The sequence below is a fragment of the Haliotis rufescens genome, unplaced genomic scaffold, assembly GCF_023055435.1.
Source record: "Haliotis rufescens isolate VD_foot unplaced genomic scaffold, xgHalRufe1.0.p SCAF_31, whole genome shotgun sequence".
In the NCBI taxonomy this organism is placed as follows: Eukaryota; Metazoa; Mollusca; class Gastropoda; order Lepetellida; family Haliotidae; genus Haliotis; species Haliotis rufescens.
In genome coordinates this window covers 3028587-3039760 of record NW_025964013.1, presented here as the reverse complement: position 1 = coordinate 3039760, position 11174 = coordinate 3028587, and the positions used below count along the sequence as shown (strand labels likewise).

General features: G+C 41.0%; 1 protein-coding gene across 1 annotated transcript; it reads right to left on the bottom strand.

Annotated features, from left to right (window-relative positions):
- Nucleotides 1-2251: 2251 nt before the first annotated feature.
- Nucleotides 2252-6937, bottom strand: LOC124136760. Its single transcript, XM_046502780.1, has 4 exons — nt 6817-6937; nt 3909-4034; nt 3386-3487; nt 2252-2475 (listed from the first exon to the last, which is right to left on the bottom strand). Exons 1-4 carry the CDS (start codon nt 6865-6867, stop codon nt 2350-2352), a joined length of 405 nt encoding a protein of 134 aa, XP_046358736.1. The 5' UTR covers nt 6868-6937; the 3' UTR covers nt 2252-2349.
- Between the last annotated feature and the right edge of the window lie 4237 nt (nt 6938-11174).

Genomic DNA, 11174 nt, shown 5'->3' with positions numbered 1-11174 from the left:
TGGTGGTGTGGTCGAGTGGACAGGAATATTTGTGGTGGTGTGTGGTCGAGTGGACAGGAATGTTTGTTGTGGTGTGGTCGAGTGGACAGGAATATTTGTGGTGGTGTGGTCGAGTGGGCAGGAATATTTGTGGTGGTGTGTGGTCGAGTGGGCAGGAATATTTGTGGTGGTGTGTGGTCGAGTGGGCAGGAATATTTGTGGTGGTGTGTTCTAGTGGGCAGGAATATTTGTGGTGGTGTGGTCGAGTGGGCAGGAATATTTGTGGTGGTGTGTGGTCGAGTGGGCAGGAATATTTGTGGTGGTGTGTTCTAGTGGGCAGGAATATTTGTGGTGGTGTGGTCGAGTGGGCAGGAATGTTTGTGGTGGTGTGGTCGAGTGGACAGGAATATTTGTGGTGGTGTGGTCGAGTGGGCAGGAATATCTGTGGTGGTGTGGTCGAGTGGGCAGGAATATTTGTGGTGGTGTGGTCGAGTGGGCCGAAGTGTTTGTAGTGGTGTGGTCGAGTGGGCCGGAGTGTTTGGAGTGGTGCATTGTCGTGGGCAGGAATGTTTGAGTTGATGTGTTAACTTCTAGTGGGCAGGAATGTTTGTGGTGGTGTGTTCTGCTGAGCAGGAATGTTGATAAACGTCCATAACAAATCGAGGATGTTCATCACTTCAGTGTGGCATTGCTGCAGAAGGTGTATGTGTGTATAATGTGTAATAACAACAATGTTATAATGTGCTGATAACACCTTGGAACTCAGTCTGATATCTGCATAACTTGTATGACGTGCATCACATCTAACACAAGCATCACGCATTACGACAAATACATGTATCAGACCTAATACCTGCATCACGTCTCATACCTGCATCCCGTCTAAAACCTGCATCACGTCTAACACCTGCATCACGTCTAATACCTGCATCACGTCTAATACCTGCATCACATCTAACACCTACATCACATCTAACACCTGCATCACATCTAACACCTGCATCACGTCTAATAACTCCATCACGTCTAATACCTGCATCACGTCTAATACCTGCATCACGCATAATACCTGCATCACGTCTGATACCTGAATTACATCTAATACCTGCATTACGTCTAATACCTGCATAACGCATAATACCTGCATCACATCTAATACCTGCATCATGTTCAATACCTACATCATGTCTAATACCTGCATCAGGTGTAAAACCTGCATCACGTCCAATACCTGTATCACGCATAATAACAGCACAAAGTTTAATACTCATATCACATCTAACACCTGCATCACGTCAAATACTGCATCACGTCTAACACCTGCATCACGTCTAATACCTGCATCACGTCTAATACTGCATCACGTCTAACACTTGTATCACGTCTAATACCTGCATCACGTCTAATATTTGCATCACGTCTAATACCTGCATCACGTCTTACACCTGCATCACGTCTAACACCTGCATCACGTCTAATATCTGCATCACGTCTAATACCTGCATCACGTCTTACACCTGCATCATGTTCAATACCTACATCATGTCTAATACCTGCATCACGTCTAATACCTGCATCACGTCTTACACCTGCATCACGTCTTACACCTGCATCACGTCTAATACCTGCATCACGTCTAATACTGCATCACGTCTAACACCCTCAACACGTCTAATACCTGCATAACGTCTAATACATGTAACATGTCAAACACCTGCATCACGTCTAACACTTGCATCACGTCTAATACCTGATCAGAAGGTCCAGGGTTTATTCGGAAATTTTATGGCCGCTACACCTGCATCACATCATGTATCTGCATCACGTCTAATACCTACATAACTTCTCATACCTGCATCACGTCTAATACCTGCCCCACGCCATACACCTGCACCACCTCTAATACCTGCATCACCTCTAATACCTGCTTCACGTCTTACACCTGCATCACATCTGACACCTGCATCACGTCTAATACCTGCATCACATCTGACACCTGCATCATGTCTTATACCTGTGGCTTTTTGCCAACATCAAGCTGCCACACCATGGTGTGACTATTCTAAATGGCGTTAAAACCAAACTAACACCCTTCTCTCTAAAATTCAGATATTTTAGTTTGAATCGATACATCTAGTTTTAATCCCGAGAGAGATCTGATTTTAATTAGTTAATTTATGTAATATCACATCTCTAATGTTACTGAGCCCAGAACAGGTATGAGGTTAACGCTTATGTGTATCACAAAGGACGCAACATTTTAAACACATGGTGCCAGAAAGTCAGTTTATTTCACCCCTTCACACACATCCTCAGATGAGCATCCTCAGAAAGGTACCGAGGGACGAGATATGATGAGTGGAACGTTGTTTAATTGTTGGCGAGCATGGTGATCGTGGTGGAGCCTTTGCAAAAATGTGCAAGATGGTGGTCAAGAACAGACTGGTCAACAGCGCTCTGGACAGTGTTGTCGATGATCAGCTTGAGAGCCGCAGCCTATAACATAAAGGACGGCCAATATAACCACAACAGCAAGCCTTAATGTCATAAGCAGTATATAGCACAACGAGCAGCCTTAATGTCCCGTCAAGCAGCCTTAATGTCCCAACAAGCAGCCTACATTTATCATCCAAAACTGGCTCCCAAAAAGATGTCGTTTGGGTGAGATCAAGCGATATCTATACTGTAGATATCGCTGCAATGACATTGCATCACAATGTTTTGCAGACCAATGACGTCACAATCAAATGACATCACTAATGGCTGTGCTACTGAAGCTGTTAGCAGTACTTTAAACACTTCAGACACTGCTTATAACTTTCTACAAACTGAAAAAGTTGGAAGAATGATGTTGGATGATAAATAAAATCTCACCCTCGTGTCTTTTGATATCAAATATATCAACACTCGTTGATAAAAGTGGAAAAAAATCCTCGGCAAGCCTCGGAGTTTTCCCACTTTCATCAACTCGTGTTGATATATTTGATATCAAAAGACACTCGGGTGAGATTCTCTATATAACACAACACTCCACTTTAATAGGATAATCAGCATAAAACACAACCAACCGACATAATCGTTCACCAAACAGGTTTAATAGAACAAGGCGAATGATCCATGCACGCTGTCCATCAAAACGCGAATATGTCCAGATATGCATGTTTCATCATGAGAAGATGAGTGAGTGTTTAACAATCAAGGTTCGATAACCCACATGTGCACATACCATGAGGTATTGTACTGTTCAAAGAACATTTGGCTGTTAATCACTACCCCTCTAAACAATGATCAAGAAATCGTATACTATTAAAACGGATATTAACGGATTATTGTCCATTATTCGTACCTCTTACCAAACGTTTGCGAATCACGTCTATTTTGTGAGGATTACGACTTTCGGGATTACCTCGACTTTCTTGATCTGTGCAGGGTCGTGGACCATGCCTCTCTGTTTGTCTGTCAATGGCATAATATAGCACTGGTGTCCTGTCTTCACAACCATGTCATGCTGCCAAAACAAAACAAAGTACCCTTGTTCAACTCTATGGTCAAATTATGAACGACGTCGTGTGACAAATAATAATAACGACATGTTAACAAACTCGGTGTAGCATGGTATTTCTTTTTCACCATTAAGTGTGAGGGGTGCAAATGATATTTGTTATATAATGGGTAGGTGTCATGGCAAGATAAATCCAGCGGATAAAATCGGTATCCGTTGGGGCCATATACGGATGAAGATTTAAATCTAAAAAAATAGGTAGGTACAACTATCAGTGTTTGCAAACAAACATGACGTCGCCCTTTTCTATCAGATTCGGCCTTATCTTGGTATTCATCTCCCACATTAAGCTGATATGCCCCAAGACAACTAAAATACTGTTTAAACGGTGGTAAACCCAACTCACTCACTCACAACTTGTACTTACAGTCTTCCCATCATAGGTAAACGAGTAGTGCTCTGTCTCCTTGGGCTCGTGTGTGGTGTGGGCGTGGGCGGCATGCGAGTGGTGACTGTGGTGATGGACCTTCGCAGTCGTTGCCGCATCTTGCGCCTGCAAACAAAAAGTCACATAACACTATTTTCACACGTATATGTTTATTACCCACATGGTACAACGCAAAGAGATGTTATGATACATTGGTGTTATGAACACTTACTTGAAACTTGATAGGCTGATGTTCGAACTTTGATCTAACTGGTACTACATTGTATTAGAACCGTGGTGATTCGGGGTAGAGAATAGGTCTTCAGTCACCCATACATGCCGTAAGAGGCGACTAAAGGCATCAGGTGACTTTGGTGGTGCATGCCATCGTATCTCAATTGCATGGATCGATGCCCAATCACTGGATTGTCTGATCCAGACTTGATTATTGTCTGACCGCCTTCATATAGCCGGAATATGGTTAAATGCGGCGTTAAACAACAGCCAAACAAACAAAAAACATATATATTAGCATAGACACATATCATGAAACTTAATGCAAGATTACTTTCTTTTCATATCAATGAGTTTACTAAGATACATGTACTTACCAAGTTTCATCATTCTAGCACAATAATTACAAATATTACAGCAAATGTCATATGCCAAAGAGAAAGCCATCTAGTGACCTTGACCTTGAGTGCTAATATACATAAACCTAATTAACCTTAAACCTTTACTTACAGGCCAAATATGCCAATTATCCAAACAGTGTCTCTATGAATATAAGGTTTAAAAGGAATTTAAGTATAAGTATTATATAACCCGTGACTTTGACCTCTGATCAACGTTGTAACAATTTAAGTGCAATCCTCATGTAGTAGGTAGTGTTTGTGTAGTGTATGAACGTTTAAGGAATAATGATTAATTTAAGTTGTAGCAATTATCAACTTTGACACACTTACACAGCTGGAGCATGTAATGTTGTTCAAGGTGACCTACTTTTCATGTCAATGACATTTTTCTCTGAGATATAGGAACTAAACAAATTTCAAGCAATTAGGACTCACATATAAGAGTCACTAAAAGTTTCCTTAAATGCCATACTGAAAGCTTTTTAGTGACTTAGATCTTTAGCCCAAAATGAATCAATCCGACTTGATGGTTTACACATATGGTACACAAAGTTTTAATGCTAGGATCCGTTGCATCACGAAACTATTGACAAAAAAAAAGCGGCGGCCATAAGGAATCATGAGAGGACAGATACATTGAAAAAATTAAAGCAGCCCGTTCTCAAGGAAATATATAAGCACAAATTCTTTCACATAACCTACGTGCACACGAAACCCCACACACCTTTAACGCTAACAACCCCACTCCCCTAACCGCCTCCCTCATAAACCATAGCCCCAAACCACCTTCCGCCTTCCACCCGCTTTCCCATCAACAGCCACACTCCCACTCACTTACGAACCCACAAACACTCATCCCAAAACCTCACCCAGTTCCTGCAACAGTTAGTGTGAATAGTTACACAAAGACACCCTTTGTGTAACTTTCAAGAATTGAACTTTAGGGGATGCAGTTGCAACCGTTGGTGTCCATATGTACACTAAGGGTTATAGGGGCGGTCGGGTAGCCTGGTGGTTAAAGCGTTCGCTCGTCACGCCGAAGACCCAGGTTCGATTTCCGACATGGGTACAAAGTGTGAAGCCGATTTCTGGTGTCCCCCGCCGTGATATTGCTGGAATATTGCTAAAAGCGGCGTAAAACCATACTCACTCACTCACTCACTAAGGGTTATATAAACACTAGGGGATGCAGTTGCAACCGTTAGTGTCTATATGTACACTAAGGTTTATATGAACACTTTGGAATGCAGTTGCAACCGTTAGTGTTCATATGTACACTAAGGGTTATATGAACACTAGGGGACGCAGTTGCCACCGTTAGTGTCTATATGTACACTGAGGTTTATATGCACGATGAACACTAGGCGTTGCAGTTGCAACCGTTAGCGTCTATATATAAACTAAGGGTTATATGAACACAAGGGGATGCAGTTGCAACCGTTAGTGTTCATATGTACATGTACACTAAGGGTTATATGAACACTAGTGGATGCAGTTGCAACCGTTAGTGTCTATATGTACACTGAGGTTTATATGCACGATGAACACTAGGCGTTGCAGTTGCAACCGTTAGTGTCTATATATACACTAAGGGTTATATGAACACAAGGGGATGCAGTTGCAACCGTAGTGTCTATATGTACACTAAGAGTTATATGAATAGTAATGGTTGCAGTTGCAACCGCTAGTGTCTATATCTACACTAAGATTTATATGAACACTGGGGGTTCTAACGCAGCATCATTGTGTTGGCAGGACAGATCTTATCCGTCTTAATGGTTGACTCACAGGGATTCGTTATCGTGACCGTGAGGTTTTCGAATACGTCCATTTTGTAAGGGGAAACATCACGAAGCGGGTATCGCATAACGATAAAAAGGATCTATAAGCTGTGCTTAATATTGGCAGAGATTGTATTGATCTTAATAAAAAAGTTAGCATACAAGTTGTGACTTTTTGTCATTCACTTCATGCGATTACTTATGTATTTAAGTTATTTAGATCTGCATTATTTACACACAAACGTCCATACACATGATAATTAAGGGAGAGAATTTATGGATGTCAACTTCTCTATTAATCGGAACACAACTTTCATCACCCGATGAAGGAGTAAGCATAAACGTTGTTTTTCCTCATAATAAAGAAGTTCACCATCCATAAATTCTCCCTCTTATGTGTATCACGTCTGAATGCCATCTAAAGACATGACAATAATTGTTAAAAACTGAGGCATATGTGATCATGATCAGCTCATAGGGTCATCGTCCTACCTGCACGACACACAGCACCACCAGAGAAGCAATGACAATAAGAGAGTTCATCTTGACAACGTCTGTTCAACTACGTGAGCTGAATTGACAAAAATAGGTCTTTTTATGTCGTTAGGGTATGTTCCACTAAAGATAAGGGCGACAAAACAAGTTTAGCAGATGGACATGGTAGCATTATTCTCAATGATAAGAGGGAAAACTAGGCTAAGTTGAAGAAATGGAATGTAAAATATGTCATGGAGAGAATTTGCACAAATTATTATTCTAGTCTGACTAATCATATCATTTCATATATATAAAGTAAACATTAACACACTTAATATTCACTGATACACTTATGTATCTTTGCAAGTTTCAATCCCACTTTTTGGCAACAGAAATGTTTCTGTGATTTCATCTGCAGCCAATCTGTATGAAACCAAGGGGAATGACATATCAAATATAGTTGACAAATAACTTCCGAATATTTGCGTTCTTCACTTGAAATAGGTATTTCTTGCTCTGCGTTGTCCTTGGTGAGAATGTTAGTTCTACTGGGCAGGAATGTTTGTGGCGGTGTGTTCCATTGGACTGGAATGTTTGTGTAGATGTGTTCTATTTGGCAGGAATGTTAGTGGTGGTGCGGTCTTGTGGGCAGGAATGTTTGTGGCGGTGTGTTCTATTTGGCAGGAATGTTTGTGGCGGTGCGTTCTATGTGGCAGGAATGTTTGTGGCGGTGTGTTCCATTGGACTGGAGTGTTTGTGTAGATGTGTTCTATTTGGCAGGAATGTTAGTGGTGGTGCAGTCTTGTGGGCAGGAATGTTTGTGGCGGTGTGTTCTATTTGGCAGGAATGTTTGTGGCGGTGCGTTCTTTTTGGCAGGAATGTTTGTGGCGGTGCGTTCTTTTTGGCAGGAATGTTAGTGGTGGTGCAGTCTTGTGGGCAGGAATGTTTGTGGCGGTGCGTTCTATGTGGCATGAATGTTTGTGGCGGTGCGTTCTATGTGGCAGGAATACTTGTGGCGGTGTGCTCTCATAGAACTTTATAAATACACCGTGATTCGCTGAAGTGGGACACCTAATTTGCATTATAGCGTCATGCCACGTGTTTGCGCTAGAATTTGTATGTATGTGTATATGTATATGTAACCATTGTGGTTGTAGTTGTATTGATATTAAATAAATACACAATTCTTTGGAACAGGCCTGTGTTCAGCTTGTTCGACTGATCGAGGTCAACACGCCTGATCTTGTCTTCTTTCATAAATACAATGAAATAATTAATATAATTGAATTTTCTGTCCCTTTTGACACTGATTGACACGATTCAGGAAAAAAACATGGCAAATATGCGGACCTCTCTTTCGAAATGTCAAGCTTGCATCCCATGTACTAAGTTGTTCTCGATGCCTTAGGTTGAATACCACCCAATCTGTTGACTGACATTGGGAGAGTACCCGGGTTTGCTGACAGGAATACAATCTGGGTAATACAGAAGGCTGTAGTGTTGAGGAGTCTTCACATTCTTCGAAAAGTTCGGGTTGGGTTTGTCCAGGCAGCTCTTCCTGGGACTAGTCCTATTCGCTGTCTGGGCTGCGTGTAGAGGGGGAAAGGACCCGGAGCTGATGATATACCTAGCCAGCCTGAATGTGCCGGGATCACCCAAACCCTCTTTGCTTCATTGCTTATTTTAATCTGTACATAATAATAATACCTGCGTCATATCCAATACCTGCATCACGTCTAAGACCTACACCGTGTCTCATACCTGCAGCTCGCCTGATGCCGACACTGTACACGTCAGGATCGAATATGCCAAAAAGATGTTCTTTGTGCTCATGTCAACTGACGTTTCAGGTAAATGAACTAGATTTCACTAATGTGACACAAGCAGAAAGCATGTTTCAAGTTGTGGTTCGTCATGTCGTCAGTACAGACAGGCCATTTGTATCAACGACGGGTCACTTTTTCCGTGCACCAGGTTTATGTTGGCTCGGGGGACATCCTATGTCAGCCGGTGTTGTATCAGATTTGCTAGTTTGCTCTGGCGATATAGAAGCTAACCCTGGCCCGCCTACTCTTGAAGAGGTTCAAAACACTATCCTTGGCTTCGTACTGTAAAACGGATTTTAGTAGTCAAATTAGTTCAGTCACGTCGGACGTCGAGACACTCTCAGCCACGTGTGGACAGATTGAAACTCAACTAGTCGCCACCCAGTGTAACTGGGACGCACCCCGACAGACAAACTGTATCATGCATGACGACATGACAGAAAAGGTCGACAGTATTGAAGAATAAGATGTCAGGTATTGACAGTGAACTCGGCTATTTCTATTGAGTGCAAGAAACACCGGAAGAGACGCCATTATTATGTTAAGAAAACATATCGCTTCTCAACGTGGGACAAATCTGACGTAAGTCATGTTCACTGCCTAAGAATCCACTAAACAACAACCTGTCTGATGATAAAGTGGAGACTTTAAATGCCAGCCCTGTACTGTACCTACGATTTCACATTTCGCCAACGTAACCATCTAAAGGAACTCGAAAGTAGTGTAGGATTAAAGGGGAATTTCAAGCAAGGGAAACTGTGAAACCAACTTGAGACTGAATAGTCTTTTTTCCACAGGAGCATCTTCCTCACGACACCGGTGACAGCAGATGCTCATGTCTTGAAATCCACAACACCTTACTAGAATCTACATTTCTTCGCTTTTCCTCATCAGCAAACTTTCAGACAGCGACTTTCTAAATTATTTACAAACTTTTGACATTGTATGTCATGTTGAAACGTTTTTGTCCAACGAATTACCAAATAGTTAGGTAAATGTACGTTTTAATCCATCTGCAATCAAAATATCTGAAAACGGTCGATATTGTGGTGGTATGTGTGTCTTTATTAATTAGGATATCGATAATTTTGCACACTTATAAAAACCATCTTAGATAACGTTGTTTGACTAAAATTGATTTTGACATTATTCTAGTTTATGTTTATAGTCCTCCGCATGGTCCTACTTATGATGATAATAACCCATCAACATGTGCTATAGATCAGCTGGAGTTGTTTGTTTCTGATTTATTACCCGATGTATCAGATTGTCATATTGTGTTGTGTGGAGACATACACCACCAACGAGATAGAACTTCACAAGAAACTAGTATTAACAGATTCGGCCGCACGTTGTTTAACTCATGTGACGTGTTTGACTTCTGTATAGTGAACGGTGGAATGGTTGGTGGCACTAATGGTGAATATACGTACACCAGTAGCCAGGGCAGTTGTGTTTCTGATTACTTCGTCTGCTCTAAGGATGTTTTTCATATCTATGTTGAATGTTGGTGAAAGATTAGATTCTGATCAATTTCCTCTTGAACTCATTTACAAAATATGGCGATGACACAGAAGGCCAGCAGCTGGGAATTACCCACGTGCATTATGATAAGTACATTCGGAATGATAACTACAGTGTTCAGTTTCTAGATAGTTTACGATCAACTGTGTTATTAGATCTTCTGTTGTTAATGAGGATAAAACTCTGAACGATTTTGTACATTCGATTTTAGAATCAGCTGATTGTATGAAAAGAAGTGTATCAATTATCCATAAAAAACGTAACAGAATGATATTAAATGGTTAATGAAGATCTTCGACCCGTGCCTGCGGGTGAGCAATTCGACAGTTCAGACGACATAGAAATGAGCATTCCAGAAAACTAAACTGTCCTATTAGGAATAAATATAAGCAAACAAGTCGGAGGCATATATCTTAAGTCCGGCAACATAAAGCTATTTATGTAAATCACATTATGCAAATCTCTGAGAACCCTACAAAGTTTTGGAAAGAGATTCGAAATATGAACTCTAAGTCATATACCAATTCCAAGATAAATCCCACCGAATGTTTAATTCATTTCAAAGTCTTCCATACTGCTGATATGTTTGAGAACTAAACCAGTACTGATACATATACATTTTATTATGATCACTACACTGGCATTCATCTATGTATCACTGTTGATATTAATATCGATGCAATTTATTCTCTAAAGAATGGAAAGTCCCCTGGACTAGAAAATCTTCGTTTTGAAATGCTGAAGTGGTCTTAGGACATTATACTGCCGTTATTGTCAATATGTTTATGAGATATCTTCAAGAGGCCGTTTCCCTAATATGTTTTCGAAATCTACAATTGTACCTTTCCACAAAAAAAGGGGAACCTAATAATCCAGATAACCACAGAGGAATATCCCTGAATAGTACACAAAGCAAAGGTTGTACATGCTTTGTCAACCAGAGACATATGCTTTGGGCAAATATGAGGGACAAAATTCTTGAAAAGCAAGCTGTTTTTCGAAAGAAATATTCCACATCTGACC